The 19,067-nt window shown below is 40.4% G+C and overlaps 1 protein-coding gene across 1 annotated transcript in view; it reads left to right on the top strand.

The window, feature by feature from the left end:
• Positions 1 to 835: 835 nt before the first annotated feature.
• Positions 836 to 19,067, top strand: part of LOC121298794 (neuronal acetylcholine receptor subunit alpha-7-like) — a 31,228-nt gene continuing 12,996 nt past the window's right edge. The window contains exons 1-4 of the mRNA XM_041226011.1: positions 836 to 1,376; positions 5,341 to 5,480; positions 9,464 to 9,508; positions 18,532 to 18,641. Coding sequence (XP_041081945.1) covers positions 1,322 to 1,376; positions 5,341 to 5,480; positions 9,464 to 9,508; positions 18,532 to 18,641 — 350 coding nt within the window. The 5' untranslated portion in view covers positions 836 to 1,321. The remainder of the gene's footprint in view (positions 1,377 to 5,340; positions 5,481 to 9,463; positions 9,509 to 18,531; positions 18,642 to 19,067) is intronic.

Below are 19,067 nucleotides of genomic sequence, written 5' to 3'. Positions count from 1 at the left end.
CTGCTGTACTTTGCAGACCAGTTTTTACTTAATGTTTAGACCCTGAGGGTTAAGAATTGAGGGGCTAAGTTTAATTTGTACTTTGACATATATATATAATATATATATATATATATATATATATATATATATATATATTATATACCTAATAACAAATTTTTACACATTTTCTTCAGCAATATCATTTCAAAGCTTAAAACCTAAAATAAAAATAAGAAGTACTATTCAAATTAATGTACATTCCTATTTTAAGCACTAGATTTCATATTTGCATCTTTAATAACCTGGGTTGACCAGGAGCTTGTACTCCTCTATCACTTCCACCCTGTATGGTGTTTATGACATTTTCACTTCATGTTGATGCACTTTAATTAAGGTAGCTAGTGTCCTTTCTCATATTTTGATAGTGTTAAGTGTTGACCCCATTTTATACAACTTTGTTTTGTGCACAAATATATTTAAATAATTGAACTTTTTCGTTTTAACCTATGCTTATAACGTGTTTTATGTGCATTTTGGAGGTTGTCTGGTATTCCAAAAAGTCTGGATTGTGGCCAGACAACGTTAAACAAACACTTACTGTACAGTAAAAAAAAAAAACCAAAACAAAAAAAAAAAAAAAAAAAAAAAAAACACACACACACATTCAGAAAACAGCGAGGTGGCCAGACCAACATAACTGACAGGAATATGGGGCTGAGCCCTAGGATGAAGTAGACTTGATTTGGCTTGAAAATTGCTTTCTCCGTGGGAAGGGGAGGAGGAATGTGGTGACGCAGGGGTTAATGCCGTCTATTCGTCTTATGTCGGTTTTAGTTGTTGCAGGAGGCTTGCAATAGCAGTGTGATTGTGAAGACCCATTTCTCTTTCGATTTGGGTTTGTAATAATAATAAAAACGTATTCTATTTTCATTTTCTAGAGTTCTAACTGTATTTATTTTGTAGAATAATTACCATATTTTGCCTCAGCCAGAGAAGACGGACGTCTCTTTTGTGTTATAAAAAAAAAAAAAAAAAAAAAAAAAACACATATGGTCCTACCACAGCTGTCTCTTTTTTGAACGTTTGAGGGAAGTACTCTGTGACCATCTTTACCTCACTCTCGATTTCCTTTTGTTGCCTCGGCTTTATTAGACCTCAAACCTGCTCACACAAGCACACTCACGGACACAAAAGTGAATCTGATGACAGACTAACAGATTTTACCTGGCTAGCTCCATAATAATGCCTTTTTGACCGAGGCTTTATTTAAAGCGCAGAGGTCTGGATACGGGATTATATCTTCAGAGGAAGAAGATAGAATTTATATTAATTTTAAACGATGTGGATTCCGGATTTTAACCTGTCAGTAATATGCATCCTCTGTTTGGTGAATGGTAAGTGGTTTATGTGTTAAACTCTCGTGCGTTTATTTAAATTAAGTGAAATGTCCATAACTTTTTCTTAACTCACAGAAGGTCCATTGGGCATACATGCGTTCTTACCAGTTATTGTATGTCATTGTACCTGTGTCTACGTGTTCCTCAGGTAATCTCTACAGGTAGCTGGGTTAACGTGGTGATTTGGTTTTATTGTATTTATTTAAGACAACTCTGTATTCTCAAAACCCAGTAATGATGGATGTACAATAGTTATGTTGATAACTGAAGATGCAGTCCACTCCATTCGTGCCCTAGACTGTCAGCAACAGTGCGGATTGTCGGTAAGTGCACAGTGATGTTTGTTTTGTGGTGTCGTTCTTCAATTTCCATTAGTCCCGAGTGTACTGTCTACGGTGAAGTACTCATTTCCACTGTTTTATCATTGGAAATCCAAAACTAAAACAGGTAGGCTGTTAAACATAAAAAAAATAGTCTTTAAAGTATGGGTAGTCCAATTTTTACACTGACAGTAAAAATTAACACTGCTGTGTCCTCTTTATACAGCATGGGTTTCAAAAGTGCTAACAAAGCAACTTATCTAACATTCACTTAAAAAACGAAATTCCCCCAAAATATTTAAAAAAATCCCCAGCAATGTATGTATTTCAGCTGTGTAATTATTCATTTATTAAAAGGCCACAAGTTTAGCTCTCTGCATGGCCCTAACCAAGATTAGCAGTCATTTATTGAAAGTACTTCTTATAACACAAATTCACTATTTTGTAGTTGAGTGTAACGGATATTGGGAAATGTATTACCTTGCGTCCAGATGTGAGTCTCTGTACTATATGTTTGTCCAGTTTTGGGACTAGTGATCCTATGCTGCACTGAGTTACCCCATAGTGCTCTCATCAATGTCATTTCCATGATGCATAGAAATGAGTGGCCAGGGCAAAAGAAACATATAAGAAAGCGGAGGTGTTTAAAGTGGTGGGTAGTGCACCATATTATAAAAGAAAGATGTTGCTGCATAATATGGCCTCTAGAGGGAGACGGTCATAGTTTACTGTTGAAACTGTAAAACAACTGAAGACAATGTATGGGATTTTGGCATGTACTTGGGAACCCAAACAGCCTGGACTAAAATCCAGCTGCCACATTGCTCCCTGGTAGTGTGTATTCATACATGGTGTAGTCATGTTAAGTGATTAGGAATCAGACCCATGCCTGGTGGATATGTACCAGGGTCTTGTGTATGTTTTCTGGCTATGTACCTCTCTGCAGTCTGACAGGGAGTTCCTTTACACTCCTTGTACCAATTATGTTCTCTATCACATGTATATTTCTTCAAAATGTATTAATTTTATAACCAAGTCTTTATTTATTTATTTTAATTTTGCAACCGATTTTCTCCCCAATTTGGAAAATCCAATCATTCTTTCCCCTCACCGCAGCAATTCCCCACTCAGCTCAGGAGAACCAAAGGTTCAGTGGGCGTCCACCGATCCCATGACCAAGAGAGCTTCCTATTTTACGCTCAGGAACTTGAGAGCGGATGTCAGCGAGCTAATGACCTCTGGAGAATAAAGGCCAGCCCTGGAAGTGTCTGCCTGAGCTCACTGGGCACATCCTCCTGGCCAGGCACCCCTTTGAGCTCAAATGAACTGCAGGGCTGGACTTAGTGTGCCACCATCTACTGTCAACCTGGGTGTGAGAGGTGATTGGCTTGGCGCTGGTTGCAAACTGACCTTCAGTTCACCTGAGCTGGTTGTTGCAGCAGTGAACATTTCATTTCTTACCTGTTTAATAAGATTAAATGGTGTGTGTCCTTGTGGCAGAGGAGGGCTCTGCCCTTGGAAATACTGGCAGGGATGGAGTTAAATTCTCCTCCCTGCCCAGGTTGATTGCCCCAGGTGGGAGCAATCAACTAATGTAATTAATCAATTATCATTTAGCCACCTGGCATAAAAGGAGGCCTCAGCCTCCCAGTAGAGAGGAGGGAGCTGAGGACGCAGGCTGGTGGTTTGTTTGTATGTTTGAATCCAGTGAAGGCATTGCCCAGCCTGGAAATTGTTATTTTTGTTATTTGTTTTTTTGTCTTGCTTTATTTGTGTTTAAATCCCTTTATTTTGGTCCTTGTGCCCTTTCATTTTTGTGTTTATTTATAATAAAATTAGGACTGTCTCTGGGCCTCTATCCACTCGCCAGCCTGCCACAGTCCTCTATAATTATCTACTTGTTTCTGTACATATAATTATCTTCCATGCTTAAACTATTCCAGCATTTAAAAAAATGTCAGCTAATGCAATATGTATTGCCACTCCGTATATTTAAAACTTTAAAGAACGATGCCGATTAGAGCAAAAACCCAGTTAATAAAACAAAACCACACTAACAGAGCTGGCTGCCCTGCAGAAATACAGACATCAAAGAAGCAAGATCACTCAGAATAGCTCAGTCGGAACACTAAGAAGGAGGCAGACTTCAGAACAGAGAGCCACGGCTACCCCAGAATCCATAAACATTGCAACTCACTAGGGAACACTGAGGAGCTTCTGACTGTAATTGCAAATGGGTCTGTCTACATGCTCAACAATGGCTTAATTCACAAGTTGATCAAAATGTTCAAATGATGGTCCCTCTTTTTTAGGACCCTACACCTTCCAGATTTGTAAAAAGATTTGTTTCCTAAGGGTGCTACACATCAAGATCCTTTCCACTTGTAGGAACCAGCCATTGCCCTCCAGTCTCACAAATAGCTGAATTCTCCCTTTGAATTATCTGGGCTGTTGTTTCTGAGTTCACTACTCCTGCTATTTTTCTAACATCTGCAAATTAAAAAAGGTTTTTGCTTTCCATTTTTGTAACCAGTTATTTGTCCAATTACACATATTCCTGCTGATTTTAATTTAAGTATCAATCTTTTTGTGTGGGAATTTTTTAACATCAACTTAAATTATATAATAAGCACTCAGAAAAGTCCAGTAGATTAGTTAAGTACAACCTCCCTTTTCTGAATCAATGCTGGATAGCTTCTATTACAGAACATTGTTGATGTGCAAATAGGCTTCAATATTACCACCTGATATTGCTTCCCTCAGTTTGCATTTTACAGGTCTGTAATTACTTGGGTCTGTTCTATCCCCTTTTTTAAATATTGACACACCATTTGTAAGCTTCCAGTGTACAGGAATCTCATTTGTTTCTATAGATTTTTGTCATGATAGTAGCCAGTGGTCTACATATTTCTACACCTTTTCCTTAAGCTCTCTGGGATGCATTTCATCTGGTTGAGATTTTTTAGCTCCTGCAGCTTATTTAATACCTCTGCTTCTCCCAGTGGTCTGTACTGGTAGGTGTTTTATAATTTTTATCGGTTAAAACCAAAAATCAGAAGCCCCACTTATGTCTTATAACTTATAAGGGTTCTGTCTGTTAAAAGTTTTCTTTTCAAATTTAAATGACAGCTCTCCAACATAAATGTGATTGTTTCCTCTTGAAAACGTTGTTCTGATGGGATTTCCACTGATCAATGGGACATTTTATCAATATCTATATATATATATATATATATATATATATATATATATATATATATATATATATATGTATGTATTTTTTTTATAATTATACTTTGTTAGCAGCCATTTTTGCAAAATAAAACAAAAAAAAACAAAACTTTTTTTTCCTCAACATAGGCATTCACCTCCGAACTAATCTTTTTGGCTTTTATAATTAATCAGAGAAAAAATAAGTTACTACCAAATCATGAACAATCATGCGCTTACTGGAGCGTTATGAGCTTGTACATTAATAACATGAATAGTTGAATAAATCACATGAAAAATATTGTATACTGGAGTGCTGGTAAATAAAGAAGCTCCAGAGTAACTCTGAACGACTGTAAACAACAGGACCAGATTCTGCTACCTCGAAAACCTGTATTACTCTCACTCCCTTTTTGTTAATTCTCCCCCAGTTTCCTTTCAAGGAGAGTATCAGAGGAAATTATACAAGGAGCTGATGAAGAATTACAACCCTCTTGAGAGACCCGTGGCAAATGACTCCCATGCTTTAACTGTTTCTTTCAGTCTTAGCCTAATGCAGATAATGGATGTGGTAAGTAAACTCAATGATTTTAGTGATTATTATCACAAAATGAAATCAGTGAAATACAGTGCTCCTGTTACACATAAGGCTGTCCTTTATACTGTTAAACAAGTCATCAGCTCTTTCTAATTGCCCCACAATTCCATTCCACTACCACTTGCATATTTGTTATAAGGCTGAAAAAGATACCACAGTCTCTTAACTATGGCTACAATGCAGCTACAAAGTGGAGCACTGAGCTAAAAGTTAATATGTCTAGCTGACCATGTCTTTTATGGTATAAGAGTGTCTTCTCATGAGCACTTTGGGTAGGCAAGAGGTTATGTCACCAAAGAGATCAAGAAATTACACTCTTAACCCATGAGGCAAGGTCAGCTGTACACATTAACTTTATATAAATCATGCATAGATAATGCTGTTATCCGTGTCCTTAGAACTCATATTAGTTGGCACTCTACCATGCACAAGACAACACTTATGGCTAAATAAGATGAACTGGAATGTTTTGAAACCTGGTGTTTCTATTGGCTTTGTGGCTGAGGTTTAAAAGATAACTGCAGTACCAATTTGAAATGTTCAACATTTTGTTTCCAATACGTTACTTTCTTCTTGAAAAGCCTCTGAGCAGTACAGCACTGTCGAACAGCCCTTTCCTCCATAGCATCCAGTAGTCATATTTTAACAATACAATGATTAAAGCAGCTAACATTATTATTTATTTTTTGTTTACACAATTTGTACTATGATCTTGCAGTTATAATCTTCCAAAGCAGAAACACATCAAACTGTCAGTTAACTTAGTAAGACAGGAATTTGACCATGTTTTTGGCATCTCAACACTGTCCAGTCTATAAAAATATAAGGTCCCTTGTATCATGCTTTTCCTAGTTCTTAAACAAAAACTTCTAGATAGTGTGGGGATGTGTTAATTTGGACAGGCAGGGCTAGATGATGAAGTCCCATAGAGTTGAGAGATTAGTTTTGCAAGTGATAGAGTTCTTACTGTGCTGAGTCAGCCTTTAATTACCATATTCTAATATTCAAAGCCTGAACACTTCCTCAGAAGGTATTTTTCAGCATCTGTTTTTAGCTCCAGGAGATGAATACAATATCGGGTTTTTAATTGAACACTTGAAGGCAGTTATCAGCATTCTAGGGTTAGAAAGGAGTTAAGCTCTCATACATATTTAGACATAGCACCTCAGCTGCACACAGCATACATATTTAGGGTTTTTGACAGAATTGAATTTGACACTAAAAGGCAAGAAAGGTAACTAATAACTGATGAAGAACAAGTCATAAATGTAGGTACCTTAGACAATTATATTTTGACATCCATTGTAGGTCACCATTAAAAACAGCTTTGTTATTTTGAAGTATTTTGGAAAGCTGCAGCCATATTTTCCGTGGTTTTGCTCATTGGAGCAATCTGTGCTGCCAGAAAGCTAACCGAATTATGACAGAATTGTAAACTTGGTTGCTCTTCTGGAAGGAGAATCCGCCCATAACCAATACATCATCAGCAAGTGCATAAAAGCTCTGTGTATTATGTCGCTTTTTTTGTTTCGGCTGCTCAGTCAATCGCTGGGAGGCCGAATTGGGAGTTGACCGCTTAGAGCCTGGAGGAAGGGCTACCCTTAGCTCGGATTTCCTGATGTTTCCCCCTAAATAAATTAAAAATATGTGAGTAGGGGTTTTTTCCTTACCTGAGTGCTGTGCGGTTCGTATTTAGTAGTTCTGCTTGGTGCGTAGTTGGGTTTGAGAGGCTGGGCTCTCTCCCTCGGCGCGGTTATGCTCTGGGGGACGGGCCGTGTCTCCGCTGTTGGTTTTCATTAAATTCAATATTTGGGGGTTAGGTGACAGAGTGCCACTATGGAGAGCGTTAAATATTTGTCATTATTCATTCATAGTTTGGCGGCCTTGTCTTTTGGGGGGAGGTGGCTCATAGCCACATCCTATCTGCGGCACTGGTGTGCATGTAGCTGTTCATATTTTTCCAGCCGGCCTCACGCAAGTAGCTCCCAGGCACCCGCGGATGAGACCACCCGCCAAATTTATATTTCACTCGGGCCCTGAGCGCCCTTCACATTCATAAATCATCTGCAATTGCAATCGTTATCATCATCATTCATTAATTGCCATTCATTTAAGCGGATTCTCAGTGTTGAAAGAAAGAACTGATAGGGTCCCCCGTGGCTCAACCGGTAAAGGCATCTTTCTGGCGTGCAGGGTGAGATACGATCAGCTGGTTCAGATCCTGGTTGCAGCTGATAGAAGTGAAGCCTACCTGCTGGAGAAGAGGTGGTGGACAGCTTAATAATATTAGAGGGGGTGTTTATGACAAGAACCACCACCACACAGCTGATTGAAGGGTGGAGGATCAGTTTTCCTGGAAATACAAACCTCACAGTCATAGGCTGAGATTCAGATGATCATGGGAGCCTGCCTCTCCTATCAGTCCCTCCACTTGAACTTATTTAACCCTCAAACAAACTCATCTAGCAGTTGCCAACATAATACTTGCAGACAGTTCCCTTGCTGGGGTGGGAGTGTGCAGCTTTATCCACCCTGCTCACCTAGCCTCCCTAGATTCTTTGAGTGGGTGGTGGCTGCCTTCTCCCAATGAAATGCAGGACTGGCATCCACTACTATAAGCAGTAACATCACCCATACCCCAAAGAAATAACTGTGACCCAGACAGTGACTCTGCTGTACTCGATATGGATAAACATTAGTCAACCCCTGAAACAGTGTACCATAAAACAGACCCAATACCTCCACCCCACCCAGAACCATTCAGCATTGCTGCACAATCTGGCTAGGCTTCAGTGACACATCCTGCTGTTCATTTTAGTGCACCACATTGTCCATCGTGTGACTTGTCCTATAACTTTTATAAACATGTAAATGTCTCTATTTAGTTTATTACTGATTATCATTTGGAAAGTCCACAGCCTAGAAAAGGATATTACTGACAAATAATTTATCACCAGCTGGTTTCTGCACTAGAGTACTTTGCACTCTCCTACTGACTAAATATAATTACATTTGAGTTAGTTGCAGTGGATATTCAGGACGACAGAAACTGATTTTTGAGAGATGCACATGGGTGCGTTTATGTCATTAATCATTCCAAGTGTATTTTGGTAGAGATTAGTCCATTTTAATTCTTCTTGATCTTGAGTCCCATATTAGGAAAATTACTAAAGCATCTTTTTATCATTTGAGAAATATAGCTAAACTTAGATCAATTATTTCTGTATCTGATGCTGAGAGGCTAATGCATGCCTTTGTTTCAGCGAGAATCGACTATTGTAATACACTTTTTTCTGGGATTCCAAAATATTTGGTGTCTCGATTGCAGCTTATTCAGAATGTTGCTGCAACAATTCTAATTAAAACCAGAAAAGGTGAACATATTACTCCTGTCTTGGCCTCCTTACACTGGCTTCCTGTGCAGTTTCAAATTGATTTTAAGATTGCATTTTTTAACTTATAAAGCCCTTAATGGATTAGCATCCAGTTATTTACAAGAGTTATTGATCCCATACATTCCTAAGCAGAATCTTAGACCTCAGAATGCAGGGCTCTTGGTTATTCCAAGGGTAAATATTAATAGTATGGGAGGAAGGGCCTTTTCTGTAAGGCTCCTACATTATGGAATGCTCTGCCTTTTTTTGTCAGAGAAGCTAGGAGTCTTTTTGTTTTTAAGTCAAGATTGAAGACTTATATACACAGGCCTTTTATTAGTCTTTTTATTATTACTGTTTTATATATATATATATATATATATATATATATATATATATATATATATATATATATATATATATATATATATATATATATATATATAATGATTGGGAATTAATACAGTGTTCTAGGATATAAATTTTAGAGGCTGCAGTTCTGTCAAATCTAGGCTTCACTCCTTTAGTACTCCATTGACACCCCACTAAAATCTTCAGCCAACTTATTCATTTGTTTTACAGGATGAGAAGAATCAAGTTTTAACAACTAATGTCTGGTTACAACTGGTAAGTAATCATCAATTTATTTAACACAAATTATCCAAACAACAATTATCCATTATGGATAATGCCTCCCATATGTTTAGCCATTTTCACCCAACATTATAATTCCATTCATCTTATCTGTTATGCACTTCCTTTCTTTATATACGTCTCAAATGTGTTGTTCCCTTTCAATTCGAAGATGGCCACCAAAACACTGTTATGAGATATACGCCTGCCTATTGGTAGGTGTCACTGAGCTTTTTCTATCAAAGCTGCCTATAGGCCCCCTCCCTTCGTTGACCCCCTCGGTCCCATCTACCAAGGGTACATAACTGTTACGCAGGGGAGCCTCATCCTCTTTTCGCTTCTCAAGATTGGTACGGTAAGACCTCTCTGTGTTGCATTGAGACCTTTTTTCTTCTTAAAAAGCGCTGCGTAAGTTACTGCTAGTTCCCCTGCATTTCGTGCTGAAAGCCGACTTCGACAATTTTCCTGGAATCAGTAGCTTTAATTCATAGCCTTTTTTATTCTGTTTCTAACTATCAGCACCTGCTCGCTCCGCATGTCAAGCTGCTTCTCTCTGTCTGTACGTCTTAATACGGTAAGTATTATTGTTAAGGATTGTGTGTGTTTTTCACCCTTTCTTACTTGGGAGAGCGCTGTTACTCCACAGGGCTGGGCTTGCCTTGTCCTCGCTGTCGAGTTAGCCCACCAGCCGCCTGCGGGCCGCAGGTCTGGCCTTGTTTTGATTGTAGCTTTGCGTCCCTGTGCTTGCGTAGAAGACTAGATGCAGCATGGCTTCTTACAGCCGGACCAGCCATATACTCCTCATTCCTTGTATTTTAAAAACTATTTTTGTATTACTGTGTTGTAAAGTCAATCGCCTGCCGCGGCTTCGGCCCTGTCCCCCTGTTGTATGTACGCTATACGCTGCTCAGGTGTGTGACCACGTGGTCAGGGTAGGCACCGTGCATAGCTGTCCCAGTGTTTATACCGCAGTGCATGAGACTCAGCCCGTGCTACTTCGGCACCACAGTGCGCATGGTGCTTACTGACTTGCTGTATCGATCAGGCTAGCACACCGGTGATGCACGGTACTCAGTAGCGCGTGACTGGCGCTGCATGATACTCAATGCAATCAGTAGCACGGTGCTCGGTGCACGCGGTGCACATTATACCTGGTGCTGCACAGCACGCAGTGTGCACGGGACTCGGTGCTGCACGGTACTCGGTGCGTGCGGTGCACACTATCTGGCGCTAGTGTGGGAATGCAGTGCTGCACAGTACACGTTGCACATAGTGCACGGTACTCTGTGCATTGCGCTCGGGTTGCATGGTGCACGCAGTGCACACAGTGCTTGGCCACTGTTTCAGACCTAGCGCAACAGTACCTTGTTGCCTCTGCTAGTAGACTGTGCTCCACTCCGCTGTAGGCTACGCACTGCCCCGGTTGTGTAACTGCACGTAGTCCAGGCTAGATACCCATGTCCAGCCACTACGCTGTGTTTACTCTTTTACTGTGTAACAGGCTACATTGCTTTGCGATTGCAGTCTGCTTGAACCTTACAGCTCTCACTGTTTTGTGTTTTCCTCTGCTATTGCAGTTTAAAAGAAAGAGACGCGTGATCCTCCATCGGATGCCGGCTCTACCGTGCTCTGCTGTAGAGTTGACTCTGCTGGACTGCCTCAGCCACCTACTCGGTGCACTGTTTAAAAAAAAAAAAAAACAGTTACACACGTGGCCATTGTGACTGCTATTTTACCTTGCTGATGGGTGTGTGTATATGTGTTTTCTTAACTGCCTTGCAGTTTAAAAAGATAATGTAGTATGAATTCCACTGGGACCCAGCTCTGGCAAGTGATCAGGGTGATGAATTGCCTGTACGACTGGTTGATCTGCCCAGTCGCAGGAATCTCAGCTATTTGTGATGAAGCATCTGTTTGAGACCGGGTCTCACCCTCAATGATGCTAGAGCCAATTAATAGCAAACTTACCTGTCGGACGACAGAGTAGCAGCTCTCCAGGACCAACTCTCCCTGTTTTGACATGGATCGAGGGTGCCCCTTGTCTTGTGCCGCAGCAATATCAGCCATCGGGCTTGGCTTACTGCGCATGCACCCGCTGCAAGCGTGGCTCGATGCGTTCTATCTGCATCCCAAGCACGACGGACACTGTCGGCTGACAGTGTGTCTTGCTTGCTCAGTGGCCCTGCGTTGGTAAAGGGCTATATTGCATCTGCACCAAGGAGTCCGAATAGGAATTTCCAACTGCGAGGTAGTGACGACGGACACCTCCAACTCAGGTTGGTGCGCGGTCTGCGAAGGCAGAGCAGTCAGCGGGTCCTGGTCGGGCCACTGGACGTCCCTGCATATCAATATGCTGGAGCTGCAGGCGGGTTCCTTGCCCTCCAGCACTTCCTACCCGTGGTGTGTAACGAGCATGCGTTGATCCGCGAAGACAACACATCAGTCACCAGGATGGCCTTGGTCCCCGGGGTTGCATCGCCTAACCTTCAGACTCCTGATTTGGGCACAATGGAACCTGTTGTTCCTTCGGGCAACGCATGTTCTGGGCATGGAGAATTGGGCAGCGTCGGAGTGGCGGCTCCACCCTCAGGTGGTGGAGCGCATTTGGGAACGGTTCGTGAAGGCACAGGTTGATCTCTTCGCCTCGGCGGAGACAACACACTGCCCCCTGTGGTACTCCCTCCACCGCTGCCACGGTTCATTCGGCGTTGACAGCCTAGCCCACATATGGCCCAGAGCGTTCCTTTACGCATTCCCGCCATTCCTGCTCCATTACGCGTTCCTGCTCCATTATGCGTTCCTGCAATTACTCCCGGCCTTTCTCGAAAAGGTCCTGTCAGAGAAGGCGTCAGTTCTCCTAGTGGCCCCCAGGTGGCCTAGGAGAATCTGGTTCTCAACCCTGTGCCAGCTACTGAATGGCCCGTCCTGGGAGATCCCGCTTTGCCAAGATCTCCTCAGCCAGGCTAGAGGCACACTTTGGCACCCGGAGCCGGGCAGGCCAGTTATGGGTTTAGCCGATGAAAGGGATGCTGGACGTTGGTTGTGGGTACTCTGCAGAACGCTAGGTGCATTCCACTAGGTCGCTATATGTCTATAAGTGGAAATATTTTCAAGATTGGTGCCGTACTAATGGTCATGATCCAATCTCCTGTCCCATGCCTGTCATCTTGCAGTTTCTGCAAGATCTGCTTGAGGCTGGTAGGTCACCTTCCACACTGAAGGTATACCTAGCAGCTATTTCTGCTTGCCAGGCCCCCTTTGACACAGTGTCCCCAGGCGCGCATTTTCTGACTACCCATTTTCTTCGAGGCACTCGGCACTCGAGCCCTCCTAGGAGGGCTACTGTCCCCGAATGGATCCTTGAGATTGTACTGGAGGCTCTCAAGCAGGCCCCGTTTGAGCCTATAAACCCCATTGAGTTGAAGCATCTGTCAATGAAGACAGCCTTCCTCTTGGCTATCACTTCCGTAAAGCGGGTTAGTGAGCTGCAGGCACTGTCCATAGCTCCTGCATGCATATTTGGGATGATGGTAGCAGTGTCACTGCGTGCAAACTCTGATTTTCTCCCCAAGGTGGTTACAGCCTTCGACATGAATCAGTCTGTGAAACTGGATTATTTTCATCCGTTCTTTTCATTCATTTGTTTGCTTCGGAGGATGATATGAAGTTGAACCTTCTCCGCCCAGTTCGGGCATTGAGATGTTATGTGGATAGGAAGAGAGTGCTGCATCAGTCTGACCAGCTCTTCGTCTACCATGGAACACGGACCCTGGGACAGCCCCTTTCGAAGCAGCGACTGTCGCAATGGATTGTCGTCTGTGTATGATGGTGCTGGCTTATCCCCGTCTGGACGGGTAGCCACACATTCCACAAGAGGTGTGGCTATGTCATGGTCCCTCTTTCGAGGTGCCTCTATGGCTGAGATTTGTGATGCGGTTAGCTGGGCTACCCTGCTTGCTTTTTCCAGGTTCTATCGCCTAAACTTGATAGATCCCTCATTGCTCTCTGTGGGCACTAGGGTCCTTGAGGTTGCACGCTTGCACCGCTGACCTTGGTCTGGCAGGGTTAGACGTCCCTCATATGCTGCCGTTCTTTTCTCCCTCGCGACGGCTCTAGTACTCGTTTTCCCATAATGATGTTTTGGTGGCCATCTTCAAATTGAAAGGGAACGTTAGTTTACCTACCGTAAACCTGGTTCCCTGAAAGAGAGGATGGCCGCCAACCGCGAGGTCGCGTCAGTCAACTTCATGGTTTTGTCGCGAAAAGAGGGTGAGGCTCCCCTGCGTGACGGTTATGTACCCTTGGTAGGTGGGACCTTTGATAGAAAAAGCTCAGTGACACCTACCAATAGGCAGGCGTATATCAATTAATGATGTTTTGGTGGCCATCTTCATGTTCAGGGAACCATTTTTACAGTAGGTAAACTAAAGTTTTGAAAGACACACTGTTATTATATTCATTTGTATTAATACCACCCTTAATAGCATGACTTACCTTTCTATAAATTGACAGGCGCTAATAGCTCCAGTACAGCTGGTAATGGGATACTATAACATGCGTTTGTTTTAATGAAAAATGGCTCGACAGGGGGGAATATTTCATCATTCATGTTCTAATAATATAAGTTTGTACACAAGTTGTTTATTAGATTTTTTTCTTTCAAACTTTATTTCTGTTACTTTCATATAACAGTAATGTGCAGTGTGCTATTGCATGCTGTACATGATTTTCTGTGACTAATCGTTTGTTTAGTGAGATTAAAATGGTAATGATTTTTTTTTCCTTACGTACTAAGGCACAGAGAAAATATGTCAGATATCAGCATTCAAACAATCCCTGAACTAAAGTGGCTACAATGTCACACTACAATTCATATATCATACTACCTGTATTTTAAAACAAGGAGTGGGTGAAAGCAGTACCAAGACAAAACTGCCCTGACAGGGAGCTAATATGTCTTGAAACTATACTACTCTATTACTCCTTCTCTATATTTTAGTGCCCTGGGCCGATTTGTCTTGGTTGACTTTCAAGCACTTCTGTTAAACATATGCGCTGCTACAGCTGAATTGTGTTTTGTTGAAGAGACTATTAATAACTGTAAAATTATATTTGGAAGTCAAGGAACAAAACACAGTCAACCAAGGAGAAACACATTTTGGAAATCAATATTGCAGAAAATGAAATGCTATGTGTCAAACAAAAATAACTATTTCTAAAAATAATTCTAAAAAAATTGACTGACTAAAAATGAAAAAATAACTAAATAACAATTCAAAAGTCCAATCAACTTTGAACATGGAAAGCATCAAAACCCTTCCTGTTATACTGTACAAAGTTTAAACAATTTTTGTTGTGGTGCCTGCAGGCTTACCCAGTAGTGTCTGAAATGAAAATGTAATACATGCCACACTGAGCTGGGGTTGCCATCTTTTCCACAGACCAAACCTAGAGATATTTCTCAGTCAGCCTTGGTCTATCAAAACTGCATACTGTAATACAGTTTAACACAGTACCACCAGGTCAATAATCATGCAGTATATACAGTATTGTGTTCTTGATATTTCTAACCCAGGATATTAATATTTGCAATCAAACTTGCAATCAAACTCGGTAACGATTTCTGTTCAGTTTTCAAGTAGCTTAAAATTACATGTAGATAAATGCAGTTTTCACTGACTTTTCAGAAATATTTATGCACTTACAGAGATTACACTTGGTGATTCCCAGTCCTTACAGTCTTACTTTACTGTTAACAGAATGCGTTATGCTACATTCATTATTTTACTGAACTTCAATATGAAATCACAGAGTTATCATCATTTATAACATAACATATTTCAATGCACAGTAGTGCAAACTGCATTCATCTACCTGTAATTTTAGGCTACTTGAAAATACCTTTGAAACGCCTTTTCAAAACCACAAACCACCAACCTGCTTCCTCAGCTCCCTCCTCCCCAAATGAGAAGCAGAGGCCTCCTTTTATGTCAGGTGGCTGGACGCTAATTGATCGTTAATTAACCTAATCAACTAATCAACCCCAGCCACCTGAACATAATAAACCCAGGCAGGTAGGGGAAATTAACCCCATCCCTGCCAATTTAAAAAGGGCATAGCTTTGCTCTGCCACACACTTATTTTCTGTTTTGTATTTGTAATTAATTTAGAACAATTTGTAGATTTTATTTTTCACTTTGACATTATGGACTTTTTTTGTGTTGATCAGTGGCAAAAACTCCAAGGAGGGTGAATACTTTGAGAGCCACTGTACATATTGTACTACTCCCATTTATAAGAATGAGATTAATCAAAATAAATCTCTGTTTGCCAGCCATGCTGTTATATTGTATTTCACTTCCTTGACGACACACCTTTAATAGATTTTTATCTGATCTAAAAGAACCAGCTGGTTTTGCTGACAAGCCTTCAGTCAGTAACATTGACCCTGAAGACACTGGGCAAGTGTAACAGATTTCTTCAAGGTAAGGCATGGGAACTCAGAGCCGTATTTTACTTAGTGTAGTTTGCAGTCTTGGAAGGTTATTCACGTTAATTTTCGTCAGTCTAATCCCAAGCTTCTCAGGTCGGAGGCATTTCATTTCCTACTGTAGGCTTCATTCTTAATTTACTGAGCCGGGTCCAAGTGCACCCTGTTGCAGACAGCAATCTGGAGACCTCTTGGCTTCTCACCAGTGGAAAGCCAGCAGTCTGGAGTCCTCTTGGCTTCTCACCAGTGGAAAGCCAGCAGTCTGGAGTCCTCTTGGCTTCTCACCAGTGGAAAGCCAGCAGTCTGGAGTCCTCTTGGCTTCTCACCAGTAGAAAGCCAGTAGTATGGAGTCCTTTTGGTTTCTCCCCAATGGAAAGCCAGTGCATTAAGGAAATGCATTTTTCAAATGAAACTGTTCAAAGAAAAGGTCATCATAAGCTGAAAAATTGAACTTTTTCAACAAAATGTTAAGTGATGACTTCTGTGGAAATGATTGGCCCAACAGCTTTTGCATACAATAAGCACGCTCCCCTAGGGGTTGTGCTCAAATCCAGGGTAGTTTAGCTAAGCCAGCTCAACAGTATATGTTTTAGTCACAATATCAGGATTAAAAATGTGAGTTTGAACTTCTTTTACATAACAGAAGTTGCGCTTTGTGTTGTGTCTTTATTTCATCCCTCAAATTGCTTTAAAAGAACAAATGGTTTCCTGCAAAGCCTTTTACATACCATCTTGAATAATATTTTGTAGTCTTTTGCCCCTAGTAAAAAAGAACCAATCAACCAATCACTGACTAGCTTACCATGATAATTGTTAGAAAGTCATTTTTTTCTGTCTTTTGTGGAGGCTCCTTTGTGAAACTTTCTTCCCAAATACAGCCCCTCAATGAGAACCCTTGCTTCCAGACTATTAGGTATAACATTTGGTCACCAGCATATCCCTACCGCATGCTTTGCATGATATGACTAGATAATTATTATACCCAATAACCTTGAATCGGCTATCCTATACTAATTAAATCCTGTAAGATTTTTTGGTTTTAAAAAAGTGCTATAACTACGAATGCAATAATATCTAGGATACAATAGCAATTTGGTCGACTATCTGTAAAGTTTTCCTAGGTTTAATATTAGAAGTCCAGGGCCCTATTAAGCACTAAAATCCATGCCAGTGTATGGATCAGTTTACAGCAGTTGTTTTCATATGAGCAGGCCAGTTCCTAAGTGCTGGCAGTCATTTCCAGATAATGGCTGTTTAGCTGGGGTTGTATGAAATTTGTTTCGGTTTAACAGGGATTGTGCCTTAAAACATTTCAGCATGTCATGTTGATTCACTGGTCTACATAATGCAATTTCTTGACCTTTCCCGCTACAAAGGGCATTTTGAGCTCTATTATTATCTCAATATTCACAGATGCTTTGCTAATTAGAAATGTAGAGATTTTACAAAACTGAACTTCATCTTTTATCCTTATTGTACCCTGTGAAATGTTTTTGGTAGAAATTACAATTTCAGTGGAACTATGTTTAGGAATAGGCATTTTTATCTTTTTATGTTTGTAAAATACTGTATAATTTTACTTTATTTTTATACATTTTCATATTTTTAATAGGAGTGAGCAAAAAACAAAACATTAGGTGTGTGCTGATATTCATTTTCTGAGTAATTGCCTTTAAGAAATACTTGTCGGTAGGCATTAAATAAGTCCATTCATTAATGTGTTGAGTTCAAAACAAGAAAATCTGACCTTCCGTCACCTTAAAACAGAGCTCTAATCAATGGCAATTAACTTGTACATTGAGTCTTTTAAAGCTGATCATGAAGTGAATTTTCCTCGCACCTCACCTTTCTTTGCTATGCGTAACAAACTTTGCTGAAAAATGCAGTTTTTTCCTTTAACTTAATTTTTCAAAACGTTGTCTGGATAACAGTGATCCAGATTTTGTAACATTATATTTTGTGATCGAGATTCTTTGAAAAAAAAAAAAAAAAAAAACGTAATTATTTGTAATCTAGATAAAAGTAAAGTAAAGTAAACCAGCAGTGATATTTTCTAAAAAAAAAAAAAAAAAAAATGCAAATCACAAATGTAGGATTATAAAATCCGGATCGCTGTTATCCAGATTCAAAGTTTTGAAAAATTGGCCCCTGTTGCACCAAAAAGGTTCACCTGAAGAAATGTTTTTGCAAAGGCGAGCTCTGTGAGTATTTTCTTTTAAAATAAATTACTATTTGCGGTTTACAAAATCATATGCACACACAAATCATATAGACTATAGAGAGAGTTATCGTGTGCTATAGTTTTCAAGATGTTTCACATTGTTTTAGTGTCCTGTCTGCACATTTTTTCTTTAAATTATTTTTTTGTGTCACCACAAAACATGTAACCTACACTCTAAATAGTAGATTAATACATAGAATCTATTTTGTATAGATGCTACTCTTAGTATTAGGCTATTTGCTGTTATTTTAGGGTATGAAGAATGTTCTATACAAGCCATTCCATTCTTGTGTCCTCTGTGTGCAGTACTGGCAGGATTATTATCTTCAGTGGAATATATCTGAATATCCAGGAGTGAAAAACGTTCGATTTCCAGATGGGCAAATCTGGAAACCAGACATCCTTCTGTATAACAGGTAACTGTCTCTCACCACATTTCACCCAGAAAAGAGAAGAGGTCCACTGGTGAAAGATGGTGTTTCTTTTACAGTCCAGGAAGTGTAGGAGCCACATACTCTTTCTGTACAGTAAGCAAGTATATAAACCTCTATCTGGTCTGTGCCCGACACATTGCAGTAGTTTTTACATAAAAAATTGGAAAATCCAAGCCATTTTTGTTAAGGTATCCCTTGAGTGATGAATGATTCTTCTTTAAAAGACCATTTGTTGGGCTCCATAGCACACCCATACTGTGAAGGAGAATGCTGGAGCTGCGACAGTTGGTACAAACTCGAGAGCTCATTTTAAACCAGAGCACGAACACACATAAATGTTTTATTCACACTTAAGTAAGTGTTTATTTATTTCTAGGGCTGGCTAATGGGGTGATCTATGGCTCTTGT

This window comes from Polyodon spathula, chromosome 24 (assembly GCF_017654505.1).
Source record: "Polyodon spathula isolate WHYD16114869_AA chromosome 24, ASM1765450v1, whole genome shotgun sequence".
Lineage (NCBI taxonomy): Eukaryota > Metazoa > Chordata > Actinopteri > Acipenseriformes > Polyodontidae > Polyodon > Polyodon spathula.
Note: the sequence above shows the minus strand (reverse complement) of the source record. Positions and strands in the feature narration are given on the sequence as shown.